Here is a 13,429-nt window from a genome sequence, read left to right on the forward strand (position 1 = left end):
GGCACCCGAGGCAGCACGCAGTGGAACGCCATGCACCGGATGGGTGAGATGCTGTGAGCTTTGTGTGCCAAAGGGGGACTGGTTCCTCCTGCTATCTCTGTCCTAAAGCAAGTCCCAGGCCCCAAGACCATTTATTTCCTGGAGAGGCCTTCGTTTGAACAATGGTTCCACACTCACAGGGGCCCAATGCTGAGCACGGAAGCGCCACATGGACTGGGGCTACTGAAATTCTTTGCTCCCATACTGCCCTGGTGCATCTGAGACCCCCCCCCCACACACACACAGAGTGGGCACCTGAGGGAATGTGGAGTACAGAGTCTCAGGCAGGAGTAAAGCCCTATAGAGAAGAACTGGGCCACAGCTCATTCTGGGAAGAGAGCTGGTTCATGCATGGCACAAAAGGGCCTGGGGGTGACAGTGGATGAGAAGAGGGATGTGAGTCAACAGTGCGCCCTTGTAGACAAGAAGGCTAATGGCACATTAGATTGCATTAGGAGCAGCATTGCCAGCAGATCTAGAGAAGAGATGGTTCCCCTTTATCCAGCACTGGTGGGGCCACATCTGGAGTATTGTGTCCAGTTCTGGGCCCCCCAGTCCAGAAAGGATCAGGACATATTGGAGAAAGTCCAGTGGAGAGCAACCAAAATGAGGAGGGGGCTGGAGCTTTGGGCAGAGGGTTGGACTTGTTGCCTCCTGAGGTCTCTGCCAGCCCTGGGATTCTATGATTCCCCCTGCCCAAGAAGAGAACCTCCTGTCAACATCAGCAACGTCTACCTGGAAGCGCTCCAGTGGCAACCGTAATGAGACAAGCCCCAGGATCTTTCATTGTGGCTCTGGCAAAAGGCATCCAGCCTGCACCTGGCCCAAAGCGGATCAAACACCTAGATCATCACATAAAGGTGCCATTGCCCACTGACTCTGATCCAGGAGAGGTTAGACCAAGAAGACAGTACATCGGTGCTCAGGAGTGGCCTGAGGCCGAATGTGGTAGCTGGCACCCCAGGCAGAATGCGCGATCGGCGCCCCTGCCTGCAGGGCTGTCAATGGACTGATGTCATCGGCAGGCACCCCCGTGACATCATCATTGGGTGCCGTGGGCGGCGGCACCCTAGGCAGCAACCGAGTCCGCCTATAGCCACGGGCCACCCCTGTTGGTGCTCCTTCCATTGGCTCCTCGATGGGTGCAAATTGGTTCAGGAATCACCAGCTGGGGTCTGGCCTGTGGATTTTGATGGAGCGGCACCAGTTTACACCCTCGGGAGCTCCAAATCAGTGATACCCATTCCACTAACAAAAAATCTCCAAAGGGGCATCTTGGATTTATACCATCTGGGTATCTGGCCCCATTGAATTACATAGCGCTTATGGCCAATTGACATGAGCTGGAGAGTAGCTAGAGCATTTCTCGTTGGCTAGAGCATTTCTTAGGTATTACCAGCTGAGTATCTGGCCCATTGACAGCTGTGAAGCTACGCTGATTTACACCAGCTGACCACTTGGTCCATGGCATTCATGAAGCAAGGGCTGATTCACACCAGCAACAGGCCTTGCCCTTTGGTGTCAATACCATTATTCTGCTACAGACCTTGGCAGCCAAGCGGGGAAAACCAGCAATGTTTAAAGAACGCGAATGTGTTTTCCTTCAAAGCTCCTTGTTTTGAAAACAAGTGAATGACGGTCTCGTTCATTTTAAACCCATGCGGAATGTTTTAAGCAAATGTTCTTGAGATTTTCAGGGGAAAAACGGCTCACCCCTGACATTTCTTCCTGCAAAGTCCCGTAAGAATGGACCAAACATCAGAAGAGCCATTCTGGGTCATGTAGCCCAGTCTCCTGTCTTCCGACAGTGGTCAATGCCAGGTGCTTTGGAAGGAATGAACAGAACAGGGAATTATTGAGTGATCCACCCCGTGCCCATCCCTCTGTCAATATGACAGATTTTGCATTCCCTTGCAGCTTTTGTGGTCCTGTAGCCCTGTGTATCATAAGGGCTCAGGCCAACACCCTCTGAAGTCAATGGAAAGACTCCAATTCGCATCAATGGCGTTTGGCTCTGCACATCATATTGCGCAGTTGTGACAGCACAGAATGCTCAGAAACAGACAGGTCAGAACTAGAGCAGGTTAAAACAGAGCTTTAAGAAATTCAAAATTTCAGAGTTTTGGCTTGTAGCTTTCAAAACACACTCACTCTAAGGGTGTGTCTAGACTACAAGGTTTTGTCCACAAAAGTGGACTTTTTTCGACAAAACTATACCTGCGTCCACACTGCCTTTGAGTTATGTCGATATAACGTTGACAAAACTCAGCAGTTTTGTCAACGTATGTAAACTTCATTCTACGAGGAATAACGCCTTTTATCGACAGAGTTCTGTCGATAGAAGGCATTATTGCATCTACACTGTCCTTTGCGTCCACACTGTTATGTCGACAAAGCGGCTTGCTTTGTCGACAGAACTCGATGTCGTCTAGATGCTCTTTGTCGACAGAAGTTTTGTCGACAGTATCTGTCGACAAAACTTCGGTCGACAAAAATCTGTAGTCTAGACATACCCTAAATGTCTGGCAAGGTGATTTTCTTTTAGCTTTTTTTGTGTCTCCTGCTTTCCTGTTTTCTTTTGTCCTCTTCAGAAAGACAAAAGGAGAGGGGAGGGAAAGAGAGTGGGAAAAAAGAAGAAACCAAGAAAACACGTTGATAAAAAAATGTAACAAGCAACACTGAAGAGAAAAAATACCATGAAACATATTGTAAGTAGAAACATTTGTTGATGAAAAGTACCAGTTTAGGAATATAAAACAGCTACTTTTGACTATAAAAGGTTATATCTTTAAAAAATGCCAGCCAGCCTGTAATGGCTGTTGTCATTCAGGATAGTGATGTAATAAATTCAGGATTGACTGGTGTCAATCTCCTGCCCTGTCTGTGATGATAAACATTCAGCCATGTGCATTTTTGTATGCTCCCTCAGTATATCATACCCGTTCTGCACAGGTAGCTAGCATCATAGACTTCACCAGAGCCCCCAAAGACCACAGACTCAGATAAGATACAAAGGCACTCCAGTCTGGTTTATTGCTGAAGTACATTAATAGTTGTCGGTAGCTAGGTGGCCTCTGGGCCTCTCTGCGTTTGTACCCATGACAATGGACACAGCTCAATCAATTGTATGGATTCCACTATTGTCCCTTATGCTGGGCAAAGAGTTAAGTCAAGTCATTAATAGATGGAGACCATCAATCTATGATACACATCGTATGTATCATCTTATGTATTAATGACACTTTCGGTACCTCTCCTTGGACTTTCCTCCAAAGCATTTCTATTCACCATCCATTGTTCTGCTTTCGTTCCTGTTGTTTAAACTGTTTTATCATGTACGAAGTTATATTTGTACTTTATTCTTTTTATAAGTGGGAATTAAAATAGAGATTGATATGTTTAGACGGGGTGAGTCTATTTTTCTTGAGCTACTGGAACACAGAAAAAAGTGGAAAAATCAGCTCTATTATTTAAAAACTAAAATATTTCAACGTCCAAGTAGCAAAAAGGCACGCCAAGAGAATGCCCCGCCTCCTCCATGTCAGCTCCGCCACCTCCAATAAAACCTCCTCTGTTCTGCCTTTCCTACCTTGTCTATCCAAGAACAGCATGGCCTTAAAACTGTCTGCTGTACATCCTTTCCCCACTCATCCCAAGCCCAGGCAGTCTTTGAATTGTCACTCAAAAACTATAGGTGGGTTTGATTTTAGTATTTTCTGCTTAGTGTCCTTCTTGGCTGGATGCACAGCTCTGAGCTTTTGAAATTTGAATATGTGTCCAAAAACCATCTGTTCCTAGGCTACACTGGTGATTAGGAGGTTTGGGGCTTGGGGAAGTTTCCTTGGAGGTATCAGATATCCCAGGGCAATATAAATATTACTGCACCATCAAAACATAAATCTTTCCCCAGATCGAGTTAGTCTTTCACGCCATCGGTTTTACCAGCCTCTGGAATAGAACTCAGTATTCTTCACAGCTGTCACAAGAGCGATCATCACTGGTACCCTGTGTGCTTTGTTAGAAAGCTAAGAAGGGGTTTTCTTTCAGATGCCAGAGTGAACTGAAGTTCCGTTCAGATATTCTTTTCAACATGGGACCACACAGGAAAAGTGTTCGGAGGGCAATTTGGATCTTGGTAAGTCTGTCTCTCTTTGTGAAATTTTAGAAAAATATATTTTATGTGGCTAGCAGGTGTTGAATATTATGTGAACTTTTAGGTAGAAAAGAAGAAATATTAAAAAAAAAAACCCCAAACTGTTCCTTCCTAACTTGGCTTCAGTTTCTATTTGTCTGGGAATGACTGGGTTAAATAAATTAAGCAATTCATGTGGATTTTGACTCTTCTACTAAGAAATGCTTTGAGTCATTTTTTTGTATTATGGCAATGAACTTAACTGAGATCAGGTCCCCAAAAAACCAGGCAATGTACGAACACCTAATAAGAGACAATCCATGCCGCCAAAGAGCTTGTGACCCAAATGGACAGAGCAGACAGAACACGAGAGACGAGAAGTATTTTTATTCATGTTCAGAATTATTTACAGATAGGGAACTAAGCACAGAGCGATTAAGGGTGAATTTCTCAAAAGGATCTACTTCCCTTAGGAGCTTGGGTTCCATTTTCAAAGGTGACTCGATGCACTTTTGAAAACAGGACTTAGGGTCCTAAATTACATAGGACTTAGGGTCCTAACTATTTTTGAATATTTTTGCTGTGTGGTTTTCATGTAGGGTCAGAGACGGTAACTTTGGGAGGGTGGGAAGTGAATCTAGATTTTCTGAGATCCACTCCCGCGCTTTTATGACAAGACTAATCCTTCCTCTAATTAGGCTGATGTATATTTTTTCATATAAATGTAGTGATAAAGTAACAGTAATACCCACTGAATGGGGCTGGCATTGAACAGAAGGAGAAGTCTGCAGTGTTTCACTGATATATACAGCTGTAACTAAACACAGTCCCTGCCCGGCTCTTGTATTATCAGTCCTGTGCTCTGTTTCTTCACAGAACACCATCACCAGCAGCATAGCCAGCTTCCCTGCCTCAGTGTTCCTCAAAGGACCGTTTCCTACGGTAAGAACTCCATCTCTAGACTTCCCCTCTTTGGCTTCTGCAGCGAGGTCCAGTTCTGATGGGTGATAGGTGTCACCTAGAACGTTTGCCATTGTGAAATGTACCCGAGAACGTATGCAGCTCCCTCAGTGCCGACAGCACCATTCACGCAACCCACTGGTCCTTCAGCTCTCTCGCTCGTCTGGCCTCCTGAGGTCTCTTCCAACCCTACGAGCTGTCTGCCTTCCTTCCAGAGACCGGATATTGCCTGGTGTAATATTTACTGCACGAACTGCCCGAGGATGTTGTCAAGACCAGGACTTTAACAGGGTTCAAAAAAGAGCTAGATACATTCATGAAGGTTAGGTCCTTCAATAGTTATTAGCCAGGATGGGTAGGGATGGTGTTCCTGGCCCCAGTTTGTCAGAGGCTGGGAATGGGTAACGGGGAGGGATCACTTGATGGTTTCCTGTTCTGTTCACTCCCTTTGGGGCACCTGGTGCTGGCCACTGTTGGCAGACAGGACACTGGGTTGGATGGAGCTTTGGTCTGACCCAGTCTGGCCCTTCTTATGTTCTTCTATTAGCTCTTTGCATTGTCCCATATAGCGCAAAGGCTTGTCTCTGTCACCACCGGACGTTGGTCCAGTAAAAGATATTTCCTCCCCCACTTTGACTCCATCATATCCTGAGATGAGCACAGCTCCAACCACACAGCACTCTCCCTGCCACCTTCCCACTCATCCAATCCCCCCCACCCATTTCTCCTTATCCAATGACTCGTCCCTTTGACTGCCAACAGACTCACCCATCCATCCACCTTCTCCACACCCCACACAACCATCTACTGCTCAGCCCCTTCTTTCACCAACAGTATGCTCACCCATCTATCAATTCACCCGGTCACCATCACAACCAATGGGCACTCCCATCGAGCAACCACCTAGTTCGTTGGACCAGCCACATATTCATTCGTATCTGTTTGTTCATACAGTCATGAATTTACTCACCTACCATCCCCAATACATAGGAACAACATAAGAAGGGCCAGACTGGGTCAGACCAAAGGTCTATCTAGCCCGGTATCCTGTCTGCTGACAGTGACCAATGCCAGGTGCCCCAGAGGGAGTGAACAGAACAGTTAATTTTCAAGTAGTCCCTCTTCTATCATTCATTTCTAGCCTCTGACAAACAGAGGCTCGGGACGCCATTCCTACTCACCCTGGCTAGTAGCCATTGATGGACCTAACCTCCATGAATTTATCTAAGTTATTTTTTGAGCCCTGTTAAAGTCCTTGCATTCACAACATCCTCTGGCAAGGAGTTCCACAGGTTGACTGTACGACATGTGAATAAAAACTTCCTTTTGTTTGTTTTAAACCTATTATAATAAAACCTGTGTTATCCGGCATGCACGTGGATTAGGGCATTCCAGTTATCTAAAAATTCCAGTTATCTGAGGGTCCCATCAACCTAGGAAAAACCAATGGACAATAATAGTAAAACTCAAGTTTTTAACATTGGTTGTTTTGTAGGGTGAGGCAGTTGGTCTCACATTTCTATTTTGAGTTAAAGATGAATAGTACTTCTTAAATAAAAAAATTGTTAAGTCAATCATGGTCAACCAAGCCAGGCCTATGCACCTGAACATGTGACAGTATTGTGGCTGGGGGCAATGCCAGTTAACAAAGTTTTCTGGTTAATGGAGTGCCGGATAACAAAGCTTTCACTGGATCTATTAATTTCATTGGGTGAGCCCTTGTTCTTATGTTATGGGAACAAGTAAATAACTTTGCCTTATTTACTTTCTCCATACCAGTCATGATTTTATAGGCCTCTCTCATCTACTCCATCACTCATTGAGTGTACGTCTACACTAGCTCGTTAGTTTGAGCTAGGTAGGGTAATTAGGGCAAGCAGAGATGCAAATGAAGCCCAGGATTTAAATATCCCGAGCTTCATTTGCAAGTTCCCGGGCGCCACCATTTTTATATCCCCCTTAGTCCGAACTCCGTGCCCGCAACTACACGCGGCCTGGAGTAGGGAGTTCGAATTAAAGATCGTAATTCGAACTACCGTTACTCCTCGTCGAATGAAGAGTAACGGTAGTTCGAATTAGGATCTTTAATTCAAACTCCCTATTCTGGGCTGCGTGTAGCCGCAGGCACAGAATTCAGACTAAGGGGGATTTAAAAATGGCGGCGCCCGGGAACATGCAAATGAAGCTCAGGATATTTAAATCCCGGGCTTCATTTGCAACTACGCTTGCCCTAATTACCTTACCTAGCTCGAACTAACGAGCTAGTGTAGACGTACCTTTACAGACTGTACCATATTCAAAGGAATACATTTTGGAGAGCATCCACTCAGTTGCTTTGTTATCTGTCGGCCACTACAGAAATCTTTTTAAGCAACCCCCAGGAAATGTTGGTACTTGTCTTAGAGGGTTGAATGTTTATGAATATATAAAACTGAATGTACTATGCATGCACAAAAATGAATGCATTTGCATGCTTTGTTCACAGAATGACAACTGGGCCTATAATAGTCCATCTCTGTTCATCTTTTCTGCAGGTACCAGAAGCGAGAATAAAAGAAGAGAGGAATTGCACTCTAGTGACTCAATTCATTCTCAAAGGATTCACAGATGGGCCCAAACTGCAGGTCACCTTCTTTGTGTTGTTCCTAGTGATCTATATGATCACCCTGATGGGGAATTGCGGGATGATCCTTTTGATCCGGGCCAGTGCCCGGCTACACACGCCCATGTACTTCTTCCTGTGCAACCTGTCGGTGGTCGATATCTGCTATTCATCCGTGGTCACCCCGAAGATGCTGGCGAACTTCATAGCGGAGACCAAAGCCATTTCCTACTCGGGGTGTTTGGTTCAACTTCAGTTTTTCATCATCTGGCTCAGCACCGAGTGCCTGCTTCTGGCGGTAATGGCCTACGACCGCTACGTGGCCATCTGCAAACCGCTGCTGTACTCAGCAGTCATGTCCCATAGAGTCTGCATCCCATTGGTGGCTAGTTCCTATTTCACGAGTTTCATGAGTGCCACGATAACGACCTCGTTAATCAGCAGGTTAACGTACTGTGGCTCCAACATCATCAACCATTTTTTCTGCGACACCCCGCCGCTGCTAGCCCTGTCGTCCACTGACAGCTCCGCCGCCGAAAATATCATTTCTATCCTAGCCGGCTTCACCAGCGTCAGCTCCCTCCTGATCACCCTCTTCTCTTACATGTACATCGTGACTGCCATTCTCAGGATCCGTTCTGCCGAGGGCCGGCACAAAGCTTTTAACACCTGTGCCTCCCACCTGACGGCCGTCACCATGTTTTACGGGACTCTGATCTTCACGTACTTACGCCCCAACACCAGCTACTCCCTGGGCCCTGACCAGGTGGCCTCTGTGTTCTACACGGTGGTGATCCCCATGTTGAACCCCCTGATCTACAGCCTGAGGAACAAGGAGGTGAAGGATGCCCTGAGAAGATCACTGGGGTGGGGGCAAGGCTTCCAAGATAAAAGCGTTGATTAAAATGACTGTCCAACAATGCCAAACATATTCATCTCCTCGCTTTATTGTTTCGAGGCATGCGGCTGAGGTGGTTGCTTTCTCCAGGGCTCTTCCAATAATAACCGCAGCTCCTAGACATGCTCACAGAAAGCTAGGACTGAAATTGCTGACCTTCACCTAATTGCAGACACCCTTATGTGCTCACTTTGCAAGGCTGTAAGGCTCTCAGACTCGACCCTGATGAGCCACGTAGAAGAATGAACCTAGGTATATGGAGAGGCAGACACGTATCACAGAACGATCATTTGGTGAGCGGGAGAGGAGAAACATTTGTACTTTGCACTCTAGTGTCAGCAAGTTATTTACTTGTTCCCATAATATAAGAACTAAGGGTCACCAAATGAAACGAATGGGCAGCAGGTTTAAAACAAATAAAAGGAAGTTCTTCTCACACAGCACGTAGTCAATCTGTGGAACTCCTTGCCTAAGGAGATTGTGAAGGCTAAGACTATAACAGGGTTTGAAAGAGAACTAGATAAATTCATGGAGGTTAAGTACATAAATGGCTTGTAGCCAGTTTGGGTAAGGAATGGTGTCCCTGGCCTCTGTTTGTCAGAGAGTGGAGATGGATGGCAGGAGAGAGATCACTTGATCATTACCTGTTTGATTCACTCCCTCTGTGACACCTGGCATTGGTCACTGTCGGAAGACAGGCTACTGGGCTGGATGGACCTTTGGTCTGACCCAGTGTGGCCGTTCTTATGTTCTTATGTAGCAATACGGTGGGATGGCATTAGAACATAAGATCATAAAAATGGTCAGACTGGGTCAGACCAAAGGTCCATCTAGCCCAGTATCCTGTCTGCTGACAGTGGCCAGAACCAGGTGCCCCAGAGGGAGTGAACAGAACAGAGAATCATCAAGTTATCCCTCTCCAGTCGCCCATTCCCAGCCTCACAAACAGAGACTAGGGACACCACCCCTACCCATCCTGGCCAATAAGTATTGATGGACCTATCCTCCATGAATTTATCTAATTCTTTTTTGAACCTTGTTAAAGTTCTGGCTTCACAACATCCTCTGGCAAGGAGTTCCACAGGTTGACTGTGCACTGTGTGAAGAACAACTTCCTTTTGTTTGTTTTAAACTTGCTACCTATTCATTTCATTTAGTGACCCCTAGTTCTTATGTTATGGGAACAAGTAAATAACTTCATACCTGTCATGATTGTATAAGCCTTTATCATGTCCCCCTTGCTCTCCTCTTTTCTAAGCTGAAAAGTCCCAGTCTTTTTAATCTCTCTTCATATGGCACCCATTCCAAATGAGAGTAAATTAAGTTAATGTGCTTTAAAAACAGTACATGGTATGTCACTACAGATACCGTTATTGTAATAACCAGACAGTAAACCCTGAGGTCAACAGTCGGATCTCTCCTTCCCCACACATATATTGCTAGTATAATATTGCATTCTTATTGCTACATTAAACCTAGGCTATCAATATGGTGAGTGACTCCTTTGAAGCCTAGGACACAGCCATGCCTTGTAGTGATCATATCACTTGTTGATGGGTGAAAGTTCAAATCTGGGAACTTGGCCTCTATCGGCCTCTCTATGGCCCATAACAAATACAAAGAGGCTAGTCCATTGCAACCATGACAGTGAATTATATCAGCCACTCTGCCCGCATCCCTTACAGGTACCTGTATCATATTAGACAATGCTAGAATGGAATCCTCTTAGGCCAGGCCTACCCTACCACTTTTGTTGGTATCACTGTGAAAAAAACACTCCCTTAAACACTGGAATAAATTGCCTGGGGAGGTTGTGGAATCTTCATCCATGGAGATATTTAAGAGCAGGTTGGACAGACACCTGTCAGGGATGATCTCAATGGTCCAGCCCCCTGCCATGAGGGCAGGGGACTGGACTCGATGACCTCTCAAGGTCCCTTCCGGTTCTAGTGTTCTATGATTCAATGAACTTAAGTGACACCATCCAAAGTGCTAGTGAGGACAGCACTGTGTGCTCTCCGATTGTCACAGCTGCCGGCGCTGGTGGAGGTGGTTTCATTAGGCATCAAGTCCTGGTCTTCACTAGACCAGGCAGGTCGGCTTCTGGTACACCATCCAGCTATGCAGAATGGGAAGCTGGAATCAGCTTGCCGTAAGCCAAGCCGCCGCTGCAGCTTCTATACTGCGGGAGGGCAGCAGGAACCCGTGTCAGGCCGTGGGGAAGGTGCAGGCCGGGGGTTCCAGCCCCCTCGGTGCCATTCCTCGGCTGCAGTGGTCTGGAGAGAGCTGGGAAGAGGTGGGTGGGGAGGGGTGGAGCAAGAGCAGGGGCGGAGCAAGAGGCAGGGGGAGGTGGGGCCAGTGTCCTTGTGAATCACCGGATCCCAGCACAGTTGCATCCTTTGCTCTCCCCTGTCAGCGAGCCTGCATGACTGCAGATTTATTCCTCACGTAATCCCTGCCATGCACGCTAATCAGCTAAGGGCTTCTGTTTGCCGAATGACTTAATGCTTAATTCCCAGGAACCTCCAGTTATGCAAATCCCTGGACTGTGACTGGCTGGGTGTTGTTACTGTCTACTCAGAGGGCAGGAATCAGCATCATCACCATGCAAGTCATTCTCGATGGCTGTTAAGTAATGACGCAAATCCTTCCTGTCCGATTGGCCGCTGCCCACCGCCAGCACGCCCGTTCCACCTGCTGAGACTCCTCCAGCCCCAGATCTTGAAGGCAACTGAAGTTAGAAACCAATTCTCCTTGGAGGGACGGACTTCCTGCAGAGACACAGAGACAATTGTGTTCTTCCTGCCCGCCCTGGCACTCGGAGAGGCATCCCTGTTGGCAGAGGGATGCAGATTAGGCAGGTCGACATTGCAAATGAGGCAGGGATTTAAATATCCTGCACCTAATTTGCATAAAAATGGCCACTGCGTTTTGCCGACTCAGCACTTTGTCAGCAAAAGGTGGCTGTCTTGAGAAGGATCTGTCGAGAAAGAAAGCCTTTTTCGACGCATCCTGTAAACCTCCTTGCAGGAGGCATAAGGGATCTGCCGAAAAAGGCTTTCTTTCTCGACAACTCCCCTTTTGACGGCCGCTTTTTGTGGCCAAAGTACTGAGTCGGCAAAAACGGCGGCGGACATTTTTATGCAAATTAGGTGCGGGATATTTAAATCCCTGCCTCATTTGCAACGTCGACCTGCCTAATCTGCATCCCTCTGCCATAATCTAGACATACCCTGAAAAACATCTGAAGGTTTGGGGCATCATCCATACTGCTGCAAATATGGCCCTGGGCCTTACACCACAGTATAGCTGTCTTCTCCTGAGAGTGATGGTCGCCACTGAAGGGGTGTAGGGCCAATCGTTTCTTCTACACTGAAACAGGGGAAATAAGAGAACAGTTCGGTTTGGTAACCGCATTTGCTAGCGAGGCCAGGGATAGGAACAGGGCTGATGACAGATTTCATCGGGGCCTGAGGGGGTTTGACTCTAGCCCCCTGGATGGGGTGGGGCCTTGGATAGAAAGGGCAGAGCTGGGAAGCTGGTGGTGACCTCTCCCCCGTCAGCCCTCAATGCTGCCTGGACCACACTGTTGGCGTTGGCACCTGGCATTGGCCACTGTTATATATATGGAGATATACCATCTCATAGAGCTGGAAGGGACTGTGAGAGATCATCTAGTCCAGTCCCCTGCCCTCATGGCAAGGCCAAGTACCATCCCTGACAGATTTGACCCAGATCCCTAAATGGCCCCCTCAAGGATTGAACTCACAACTCACTGTTGGAAAACAGAACACTGGGCTAGATGGACCTTTGGTCTAACCCAGTCTGGCTGCTCTTATGTTGCTACATGTCACTATACAGTGTTTTATTTCTTAGAATTCAGAATGATAACACAGCAAAGCCCTCAGACACAGGGGCATAATTCAGTGCAGTCTGAGTGCTACTTGGCCTACATCTCAGACTTTCTGTGCCGAACTCCCCAGCCTTCATGCAGCATCAAGAACCCTCCTGAGTATTTAAAGTGATGGATCACAGTTTAGCATGGGGACGTGGGTGTGGGTGCAGCTCAAGCCATGGACCTGTGACAGAAGAGGGTGCATAGTGCAGGGTAAGTACTCTACCATGGCTCTGAGGTCTGAGTCCTGCAATTCTAAACCCAGATGTGAATGATCAAGCAAAGGATCATTGAACACCAGCTACGTCTACACTGCACGATTATTTTGGAATAAGCTGTTCCGAAAGAAACACTCCGAAATAGAGTATTTTGAAATAGCACATCTACACTACAGGGAAGGCCTGAAAATTAGTCCAAGACAGGCTCCCTTAATGTGGATGTGCTATCTCGATTTAGGGCCTCAGGAAGCACTGGGGAGTAATTAGTTTGAATGGCTCTGGGGAGAAGCTATTTCAAAATAGCAACAGTGGAGCGGCCACACTACTGCCATTCCCAAATAGCTCTTTTGAAAGAGGCGTTATTTCTCATGGAACGAGGTTTACAAACACCGAAATAAGCCGCCCGTTATTTCAAAATTATTTCGAAATAACAGGCCAGCTGTGTAGACACTCGCCTAGTGAAATTAATGGGTAGCAGGTTTAAAACTAATAAAAGAAAGTTCTTCTTCACACAGCGCATAGTTAACCTGTGGAACTCCTTGCCAGAGGAGGCTGTGAAGGCTAGGACTATAACAGAGTTTAAAGACAAGCTGGATAAATTCATGGAGGTTAGGTTCATAAAAGGCTATTAGCCAGGGGATAGAAATGGTGTCCCTGGCCTCTGTTTGTCAGAGGCTGGAGATGG

At 46.7% G+C, this 13,429-nt stretch overlaps 1 protein-coding gene across 1 annotated transcript; it reads left to right on the plus strand.

The window, feature by feature from the left end:
* Positions 1–7,773: 7,773 nt before the first annotated feature.
* Positions 7,774–8,637, plus strand: LOC102460865 (olfactory receptor 8U3-like). The gene has a single exon (XM_025186672.3). It carries the CDS (start codon positions 7,789–7,791, stop codon positions 8,635–8,637), a length of 849 nt encoding a protein of 282 aa, XP_025042457.3. The 5' UTR covers positions 7,774–7,788.
* The last annotated feature ends 4,792 nt before the right edge of the window (positions 8,638–13,429 follow it).

This window comes from Pelodiscus sinensis, chromosome 5, assembly GCF_052426305.1.
Source record: "Pelodiscus sinensis isolate ZL-2025 chromosome 5, ASM5242630v1, whole genome shotgun sequence".
Lineage (NCBI taxonomy): Eukaryota > Metazoa > Chordata > Testudines > Trionychidae > Pelodiscus > Pelodiscus sinensis.

What these genes read in the sequence shown, in the direction of transcription:
- LOC102460865 (XM_025186672.3), top strand. Translation starts at nt 7,789, where the DNA reads ATGATCACCCTGATGGGGAATTGCGGGATGATCCTTTTGATCCGGGCC.